General features: G+C 43.9%; 1 protein-coding gene across 1 annotated transcript; it reads right to left on the bottom strand.

Moving 5' to 3' along the window:
• Positions 1–2,401: 2,401 nt before the first annotated feature.
• LOC136504193 (uncharacterized) lies at positions 2,402–10,468 on the bottom strand. The gene is made up of 12 exons (XM_066499045.1): positions 10,198–10,468; positions 9,907–10,126; positions 8,765–8,965; positions 8,585–8,655; positions 7,299–7,458; positions 6,519–7,112; positions 5,951–6,331; positions 4,978–5,053; positions 4,403–4,466; positions 3,731–3,866; positions 2,842–2,955; positions 2,402–2,762 (listed from the first exon to the last, which is right to left on the bottom strand). The coding sequence occupies exons 1-12, from the start codon at positions 10,428–10,430 to the stop codon at positions 2,697–2,699; spliced, it is 2,316 nt and encodes a 771-aa protein (XP_066355142.1). The 5' UTR covers positions 10,431–10,468; the 3' UTR covers positions 2,402–2,696.
• Between the last annotated feature and the right edge of the window lie 320 nt (positions 10,469–10,788).

Genomic DNA, 10,788 nt, shown 5'->3' on the forward strand with positions numbered 1-10,788 from the left:
TAGAAATACGAATTAATGGTAGTCATCTTTGTGAAAAGATGTAGACCAAATGTTCTCATTTGTGATGTTGGGTACGCACATTGAGGATAGTCACTAAGTGTTTACTTAGTGTAGATCCCATAGTAGCAACATTGATGCTACCTTGTGTATGGCCAACAAACAAATAGAGAACATGCACGTTATACAATTGATGAGAAAATATACATAAAATGTCGCATCTATTATTTAAGCGTGTAGTGCTTTAAAGTCAAAAAGCATGAAAGGGGATTAAATAAAATGATCGATTGCAAAAGTGATTAATGAATAAATAATTTGCAAGATCATGTTCGTAATAACAAGGATATTATTTATTGGATTTGCCATACATACAGGGACAAATACTTTGAATAATATCATAAATGGATATTTTACAATGATAAAATATCACAAGTATAACTATAGTTAAAGTCAGCGACTAAACATAAGAGTACTTAATTTTACAGCACGTAATTATAAGAGACTAACATAGTAATTGACGAATTAATGCTGAAATTAAATAAAAAAAATAAGGAGCCAGCCAGGACATTGGAATGGGATTGAGCCCATTTTCGATTTTGGGCCTAGCTTGGCCCATTCGGGCAGGCGCAGGGAGTGGAGGAGGGCAGGGCACCATCCTTGGGCCGGCCCATTGTCACGAGCAGCCCATAAAAAAGGGGGGGGGTTGGGTGGTAGTTAGGGTTTGCTCGCCGCCGCTGCCTTGTAAGAAGTAGACGCCGCCGCCGCCGCAAACCACCTCGCCGTCGCACTCCACTGCGCCACCGCTGCCGCCGGTCTTCAGTTCGAGGAGGACTCCCCCTCATCGGGAGAGTAGAAGCCGCTGCCGCCGCTAGCCATGTTGAGCACCTCCGCCGACGGGAGGCCGAGCACAGCCGGGTTCCAAGTCCCCCGGGAGATCCCCGGGCGCCTGTCCACGACGGTCACCCTGCGGCCAAGGAGGCGGTGAATCGTCGGGGGCGTGGTGGCGCTGCCCTCAGCAGAAGTTGGAGGAGCCGTCGGGAGAGCCTGCTCCTTCATGCGGGCCGCAGCCTCCGCACGGGTCGCGGGCGGAGGAGCCGAGGGCGGGGTCGCCGTCGGAGGAGGAGCCGAGGGGCCCACACGTGTCGGAGGCGGAGCCGAGGGTCCGGCCCTGTCGAGGAAGAAGTACGGCGAGATGCCAGACCTCGCCGCGCTGTTGAAGATGTCGCTGATGCCGAGGCCGGTCACCACATCCTCCTCTTCCTCAATCTTCACGGCGTCAAGCGTGGGAGCAACCCGCGTGTTCAGAAACCACGGATCGAGCAGGGGGACGCCGTTGCCTATCGCCACTGGAGTCGGAGAGGCTGGTGTGGGTGTCGGCAGCGAGTATGATTACTCAAGCGTGTGCGGGACCGAGGTGAACTCCTTGCAGAAGTCACACCAGAAGCGAGGCGGTGACGGTGCCGGCGACATTGGCTCCATGGGGACGTACGCGGGTATCGCGACGGGCTCGGCAGCTACTTCATCAACAGGCGACGCCGGGGCTTCCATGACTGGTGGCGCCGGGGCTTCAACCGCTGGAGGCGCAGCGTTGCTGGGGCCAGCACCGTCCAAGCCAAGGCGAGGAGATGGTGGCTGGCTCTGCAGACGAAGGTCGCGCGGAGGAGAAGCATGGCGGCCACGAACAGGAGTCCATCGGCGGCGAGGAACTGCATTGGAACGGAAGCCACGAACAGCGGAGTCGAAGAGGCGGCCGAAAGGACCATGGCCATGACCATGGGCAATGTTGCGGCGAACACGGGGCCCAAGGCGCTCGAAGACGCTGTGGCGTTGTCCATGGTGGCCGTGGTGGCGGATCGAGCCACGGCGAACTCCACCGACGCGGCGAAGGGCGAAGAATAGTTGACGAACAACATACGACGGTAAGTCAATCCTCGTCATGCTTACCGATAGGGGTCCAGAGGCATGTGCCTCTGTTGTCGTCGTTCTATTGTCCAGTAGAGCAAAAGTGCTAATAACGTGTTGAAAGTAGATGGAATGAACAATGATTTGGAAACAACTATTGCTTTCATTGATCTCTTAGATATATATACAAGTGAAGGGTCACATCGTACGAACGTAACTATTCAGAAAAATGTAACTGTTCACTAGAACAGTCTACTACCAAAGGGTGTCCCTTCGTAGTGTTAACTGCTATACTAACTAACTGCTAGTTCTATTCATCTGTTGATGAGATCGCTGGTGTCTGTTAGGAAGACACCGTTTCGTAACAGCAAGCAGGGTTTCAAATGTCAGACTGCTGCAAATGGTTCAAGGTCCTGCGTCCATTTTCCATTATCTACTTTTCCAAACATGCAACAACCTTCCATTAGGAAGTCCTAATACTTCATCTAGGCACAAATACTCCTGTTCCAAATTATAAGACGTTTTAACTTTTCTATATACTATAATTTGGAATGTAGTAGTACCATATAGGGTTCAAACAATCAGAAGATATAGAAAAGAAATGGCACACCAACACCAGGCATGACAATGTTTCCTGAACCCTTATCTCAACCCGAAGCATAAACCCTACAACTGTCTGGTGGGTGATCATCCAAGCTAAGAGCAAAATATAAGCAATGTAACTTTTCCTGCCACTTTACTTTGACTGCATAGGGTAATCTTGCTCACCATCTCCACATTAAGCTGGACAAAATAAACTATTCAGTCCACGAAGCCCCTAACATCTTTGCCATAAAGCTATATCTGTCTGCAGCTTCGTCAATCTGAAATTTATAAGGCAGTACATCACATAAACTATTGAGTGTAAGTCAAAGGAGTATTCAGAGAAGCAGTTGCACAAACCAATTTTTGAGTTGGCCTGCCAGCTCCATGCCCTGACTTCCCGTCAATGCGACCAATTATTGGATTTGTCTGCGGGCTGTCCTCGGTGCTGGTACACAGGAAATGCTGCAACGTCTATGAATGAATGGCAATGGAAGCATAGTAAGAGCAGAAAAGGCAAATAAGTTAGAACGGATTGAAGAATATCAAACAGCTATGATGTAGTAAACAACAAAAGAAGATTAATGTAAGGTTAAACTTTCATTGAACAGTAAGCCATTGCTGATAAAATCACAAAAAGAAAACCAACAGCAGGCATGGCCAAAAACTAAATGGGCTCCAAAATAGGAAGAACACCAGAAACCCAAACTGATGGAAAGCTCATCTGTTGGCATAGTGGCCAAGCCATGTGCAGCTCACAGACTTGTTGCCGTGGGCTGCCTATGTTGATAATAAAGTTTCATTAGAGACTGGCTTTACAAAGAGATCTACTTCACCACTGAATCTAACTTCAAACAATTATTACCTCTGGCTATCTGTTATATAGACTATCTATCATCTACGTTAAGACAATCAGCTTTTCTTTAAGATTGATATCATGTTGCTGAGATAGGTGGGTGCCTGAGTGCACATCATCCACACGCACCACCTAATGAGCAAATAATTTATACTAGTACCAAACAAGTATAGAACCACTCCTGACCCCTGGCCATAGGTCGATAAAAGATTTTCCACAATGAAAAAGGTCAGTTTCTTGCTGCACCACTAACATATAGTATAGGATAACTGTTTGTTGAATCTACGGCTATGAATAGAATGCTAATTGGCAACTGAAGTCTGATTCTTGGTTGATGACTGCATGTTTTCGTTTCACATGAGAACTCAGGACATAATACAAAAATGAACTTACTGCTAATAACTTCAGTGAATGCAACGGCACAACACGATCGTCATGATCAGCTGTCAACAACATGGTTGCTGGATACTGGCAGTGGTTACTAGAGCTTTGCTCCCAAGGTCTCCGTACATTATGAAGGGGAGAATATCTGTTTATGTTCATCAGGGCAGCAAATTGCAAAAGGGGATCAGGATCAATTCAGTAGACTAAATCTAAGGACAAAAGCAAATGTAATTATTGTTTAGTAAAGAAAAAGAAAAGAACAGTCAGGTCAACTAGTCAAGCACTAAAATAATAACCAGGTGAAGCACCAAAACAATAGCAGGTCATCCAACTTAATTGTTTTGGACTGTGGCATTCCTGACAGAGAAAATCTAAGAGAAATAATTTCATCAGGAATATCAGGAATATGATGCCGCAGATCAATTTAATTATGTCCTAATGTATACAGAGACATAGCAAATTCGTCTTAGCCTATGAAAATATAGAGTAAATATGGAAGCATTAACAAAAAAAAAACACATGATGTATCCCTAGCAAACCTGCATAACTAACCCTGACAGCTGTAAGATTGTGTTTTTTTATTTGAAGTCAATAATGTGACCTAATGATTTTCTCAACAGTGCAGTAATCAGTTCAATGTCGGTAGAAAAGTAACACAGCAACTCAAATACACAGCCATACTTAATGAGCCACTGGAACTCTTCTTCCTTATCTGAACAACCATAGTCTGTAGTCCAGGCATGACCTATACAAAACAATAAACAATATTTGTAAAAATATACAGGTAAAGAGGATATAATCAAAAGCAGAATTGAAAATAAATGGGAAATTACAAATGGCACCCTTAGCTATTACTCTGACTCTCTGGGTTTGCATTCCCATATATCTTGTTATTGAGCAAACACAGTCAAGAAATGTGGCAGGTCAAAACTAAGAAAACCTCTAATGTCGCTTCTTAGCAGCAGTTCAGCACATGGGATCCTGTTGGATATGTTGGAGTTGGAATGGGAGAAAACACAAATGATGCAGAGCAGAAACTAGTGCTTGGAAGGATGGTACAGTCCATCTCATAGGCTGTGCAACAGAAGCACTGATGAATTCCTTCAACCACGAGCACCACCAGCACAGAAGCCAAAGCTATACTTAAGACTAACACATGAATTCCTCCAACTTCCGTGCATGAGTGTCTGCGTCCGCTTGTGCGTGTGTGCTAAGAACAAATTTTAGAGGGATTATTTGATTTTATTTGAACATACCAATTGTAAACTTGTGAAAACGGAGCATGTCCATGACGCCAACATGAGCGAGAGCACACCCAAAGAGATCAGGCCTCTGCAATAGCATGAGTAGTTAAGTTAATGCATGGTAGCACGAATACTGCATTGTAATAATAACACACAAAAAAATACAAGTCCATGAAGTATTGTGTTATGTGCTTGAGCACAGGAGGGAGTAGGTCATAGGAAGCAGCAGTGAGAGGATTTGAAGGAGGAGCATCATGGCCCAACTATATGGTGGCTGACATGGGGAAGAGCAGCAGTGTGGCACTGCTCACATGAACACTACCCGTGCTAGCAGGGTGCAGGGGGCAGGGTGAGGAGGAACCACTTTTCCTTGATTGACTGATAATGACTACATAGCCTTATGTTTATACCCAAGGGGAATACAGATATAAAGAATATTTCCTTCTGCTTTATTCTCTAACTTCCTAATCCTATCTTGACTCATGTGGTCATGACTCATGCCTAACTGATGACAATCTCGACTTGACGGGTACACGGAGGCCGCTGCTGGCAGCCTGGCACTCGACCCTAGGGATGACAGCAACCACTGCAGGCCACCCTAGCCCATGGCATGACTCATGAGTCATGACCCAGCCAGCCCATGGCACCTGGGTCTGTTAGCAAAAAATCCGAATCGAGATCGAACATGAGACAGATTTTATGGAAAACCCTTGCGGTAAAAAATCACAGGCACCAACCGGCGATCTTCACTATATGAGAGTTTACAAAACGCATGGAATACAATGAGTCGCCTGCTCTATCCATGAGGCTTACAAGATGTACATATAGGGTAGACTAACTGCAATCAAATACGGAAACAAATCTGCTAAGCAAATAACCCGAACCATGGGCCCGCCAGGCGTACCCACAAGACACATTAGAATTCAGATCATACTCCAACAGTCACAATACATTGTATGTAAAATAAGAGTTTATACCATATTACCTGATTAATGGAAGCAGCAACCAGAAGACCACCATTGCTTCCGCCTTCAATACATAAACGTCTGGAACTGGTGTAACCACTAGAAACGAGGAATTCCGCACAGGCAGCAAAGTCATCAAAACAATTTTGTTTCATTGCAAGTGCTCCAGCTTTGTGCCAGTCCTCCCCGTACTCTCCACCACCCCGAATGTTTGCTACACAGACAATGAAACCCATGTTCTTGCATAGCACAACACGACTAACACTGAATGAAGCTGTTAAGCTTATGTTGAATCCTCCATAACCATATAGCAAAGTTGGATGCGATCCATTAAGATCGATATCTTTCTTTGACATTATGAACATGGGAATTTTGGTTCCATCCTTGCTAGGGACAAAAACCTGAGGATAATAAGAGATATAGTGGCAAATAAAAACATTACATACAGAAACAATATTATTCAGACCAGCGAAAAGAAAAGCTCATGAACCTAACAGCAAAACTACTTCTTTTGATGAAAGTTAAAGTTACTTATGTCTGAACCATAATAGAATGCAGAACACAAATTTGTACAGGTAAGATATCTACCTGCTTAACTTCAAAACTTGTGCGATCAAATCCAGGAACTGAAATTTCTCGAAACATCTTAATTTCAGGGATTGTAGGTGCTAAGTTACACCTGAAAATAATGCCTGGAGAAAGAAAGCTTGTGAAGCCAATAAATACTTCCTTGTCTTCACGTCTGCACGAGATCTCTGAAACAGCACCAATCTCCAGAGGCAACTGATGAATAAAGTTTCCAGTTCTAAGGTCTCTTATCTGCAGAATATGCTTAACATCTGACATATAACACATCAACAGTTGGTTATTGTTAACGGCGTCGGCTGACTCGAGCACATCTTTTTCATGCTCTGGAAGAACATCAGTCCACAGCTCTGGGTTCTTGATATCTACCCTTACCAGCTTATTCTTAGGGGCACTTTTATTGGTCAAAAATGTAAATTCATCACCATCATTGGCCACAACTTGATATTGAGCATCAAAATTGTCAATAAGCTTGACAAATGGAAGCAAATCTTCTGTCTCTCTGAAGCCCTCTATTCCTCGAGGAAGAGAAGAAATTTCACAATAGTATAATTTGTTGACAGGATCACAACCTTCATAGATGCCCAATATGATGTACTGTCAAAAGCACAATGTTCAGAATTTTTTTCTATGCAATAGAAAAAACATTGAAAAGGTTCAATCATTAGATGAACAGATGTGTTTGCAGTCCCTCTATTCTTCCAAATCAACATGCAAACTCCATCTGTTTTTTATTTTTATTACAAGATCCTCGTAAAAATAACATGAGCAAGAGTGAGTTACCTTTCCATCTTCAGTGACTGAGGCACCAAAGGAATACTTTGGGTGTTCAGGATCTTTCCAGCACAATATATCCTCTGACTCATCAGATCCCAAAACATGGTAATATATCTGATGATTAAGATTGATGTTTGTCTCAGTTCCAGCATCCACTTCCCCTCCTCTACAGAAACAAATGAGAAAAAAGAACACATGATGGGGACATTTCAAACAAAACTTATGATGCTGCTCCAAGTGCTTCAGAGCAAACAGATGAGATCAGACCAATTCAAACCAGAAAACTTAAAAGAGTATTTACAGATGATGATGATAAGCCATGGAGATATTACAACGGACAAGCTTAGTTGCTAATTTTAACATTACTATTTGTGAAAAGTGTATTCTTAACTGGCTAGTAACAAATCTTTGACTTTGCTTGACTATTCTCAAGGTAAATAAATTAGATAAAAGAGATTAATAGAAGCACAAGACTTAGCCACACAGAATTACTAGCTTACTGCTGTAGTGCTGTCTATGTACTACTGTCACATGGTCCCAGAGTTCAGGACAGGTGGCTATCCACATGATGAAGAGTTGTGGAAATGCCAAAAGAACATTGTTTTCCTTGAGTATGCAGGAGAGCACAATATATTTGTATTGAAGAGAGAGGAAACGATCCAAGTACAGACATACTCACTCCAAAGGTACCCAGACTTACGCAATTAAGCAATGCCAAAAGAACTACATACTAGAAAAATCAAGCAATCCATGCAGAGCAATATATATTAAATGAATTAGAATTGTTGAAACCAATCTGAGAGCAAAAGACAAGCCCACTGGATGCATATCATAGCCAGAATTCACATGGGAATTGTGACACAACCAGAAAACAGCCTTGCCAAGCATGTGTCCAAGCAACAACAGGCCATACATTATTGCATTCAAACAGGGCCTGACTGCCTGAGTTGGTAAGGTTTGTTAAAGTGAGTGCTAATAGAGAACTCTCCTCCAAGAGTACTCTTGTGTTTTCCTTTGTTGATTGCAGAGCTAGCATTCAGATCAAGGTGAGGCTAACAACGCGAATAACAGAGAACACTATACCTAAGTGTATACATCAATTGCAACATCTTGAATTGGCTTGGGTTGTCTTTTATCGATTTTTTTATATTGCATTACAATAATGCCTTCCACTCCCAAGCAAACTGACCTTTGTCACATTGCATTAGCTATCAATAAGGGAAATCCATACCAACAGGATGCTGGAAAAGGCAGTTGCTAGTTGAAGATAAAGGAAAAATTCATAGGCCTACCTAGGTGCTGGATACCGACCATAGAAAAAACCTTTCCCGTCATGAGTCCAGCTGATAGATGAGAACTTTACCTGCATCCAGCAATAGAAAAGAGTTGGTTTAGAAGAACCAAGAACCACTATTGCAGCACAAAGGAAAACTAAGCCTTTGGCAGTCTAGTGGCAAGTTGTAACTACTTACCCAGGACAATTTGTCAGGCATAGGCCGCTTGTTAGTAATGCTCATCACATGAATAGAGACCCAATCACTACCACTTTCACTTAGCCCATAAGCAATGTAGTTTCCATCCTCGCTAATAGAATATGTTGAAAGAGCAACCGTCCCATCCTTGCTTAGAGTATTTGGATCCAAAAGAACCTCTGCCTTTCCGTCCAAATCATCCTGCAAGGTCAACATAGCATATGGCAGATATAGACCCATTAGTCTCATCACAAGCATACCAATATTAGAAAAATTTGCATTAGACTCAACAATTTTAACACCCCATTATAATCAGCTAAGCTAAAGAAGGTTTTTTTAAGACTGCCAAGGTCTCAGACCTCATCTCCTCAGCTGTCCACCACTCCAATCCACTACATTTAAATCTGTAGTCCTAAACCTTGGTGCCATAGCAGTCTTTGACTATCCTTCCACCATGTCAAGTGGTAAGGATTCGACTGAAAGGACATAAACACTCGACATGATGATAAGAAAACCATTTTTGTGGCCACCTCCAACCAACAAGGCAAATATAACGCCACCTTGCTTTCATGAACATATATGTCCATACCACCCATCAGGGCTCATCATCATCGGCTGCCAACCAAGCCATCCACGGACAGCACTCCTAGTGCTCCTCTTTTTTGCATTGCTGATGCTGCTCATTCATGGCCGAAGACAAGCCACAACGCGAGACCTCATCCAGGTGGTGGTGGACCTGGTTCACACCATTAGCTCCAAACGTGATGACACATGACAGAATGCTCTTTTTCGTTAATGTTATCTTTCGATGGTATTTCATCTAGTTCTTTTGATGGTATATTTTTTAATCTCGTGATCTTTATGAAACCAATTTTCACTATGGCTAATTGTGAACGGTTTCAATAGTTGGATGGACAGGCCAGTTTTAGAGTTTCATGGTCCAAACCAAACTCTGGCTGGCAATAGTTCGATGGCGAAAAATAGTATCCCTAAGAAATGTAGCGCCATTTTTCTTAAGTGATCCAATCAAAGAACGTGTAACCAATTATTTTTGCCTTAATCTAACCAAATTATGCCCGATACCGTGCGGCGCAGTGGTCCACTTCCAGTGAAGGAAAGTCCGTGGCACACGCATAGCATACCTGCATGTAGAGCACGCTCTGGGCCTGGAGGCCGGAGTTGTGGAAGTGGAAGTACTTGTTCCCGCGGCGGAACGGCGCGGCGTGGCGCGGGTGGTCGAATAGCCGCGTGACCTCGCGGCGCAGGTTCTCCCTGTCGGGGCACCCGGCGAGCACCGTCTCCGCCAGCTCCGCCTGCCTCGCCACGAACTCCTTCGTCTCCTCCGAGTCCGGGTCCTCCAGCCTGCGCGGCGCAAGGCATATTAACCATAAGCGAGAGAAATGAGTACACATAGGACGCGCGCGGTTGCTTACCAGCGATAGGGATCCGGGATCCGAACGCCGTGGTAGTCGTCGACGACGGAATCGTCGCGGCGGGCCGGCGGGTACGCGAGGCGGGCGGCTGTGTCGCCGGCTACGGAGCCCATGGCAGCGCGCGGGAGAAGCGAGAGGCGGCGGGGGCGAGACGGCGGCGAGAGGACAAATGATTTGAGAGGACGGCGTGGGAGGAGGCGGCGCAGGGGAACAGATTTATGCACGAGAAGCATTGGCGGCTGGGTGGAGACTCCTCTTGACTACGGGTAGACACTACACAGGTGGACAAATGTTTAAAGCGAGAAGCGTCTAAGATATTTTTGGAGTACAGATTCTATAGTACAGTAATAATTAGTACTGGTATACCATCTTGTCTTATTTTAACATCTTATCATAACTTATTTTTCACTTTAGTTGTTACAAACCTATATGTAATTTTAGTCTTTTCACTTTAGTAGTTGTAATATGTCAGCATCTTATCTTGTTTTAGCATCTTATCATCTACCTTATCTTCCATTTTATTGGTTGCAATCCTATCTCTACTTTCAATCTTTCACTTTAGTTATTGCAATCTCATCTCTACTTTTAGTT

Source organism: Miscanthus floridulus, chromosome 14, assembly GCF_019320115.1.
Source record: "Miscanthus floridulus cultivar M001 chromosome 14, ASM1932011v1, whole genome shotgun sequence".
Classification (NCBI taxonomy): domain Eukaryota; kingdom Viridiplantae; phylum Streptophyta; class Magnoliopsida; order Poales; family Poaceae; genus Miscanthus; species Miscanthus floridulus.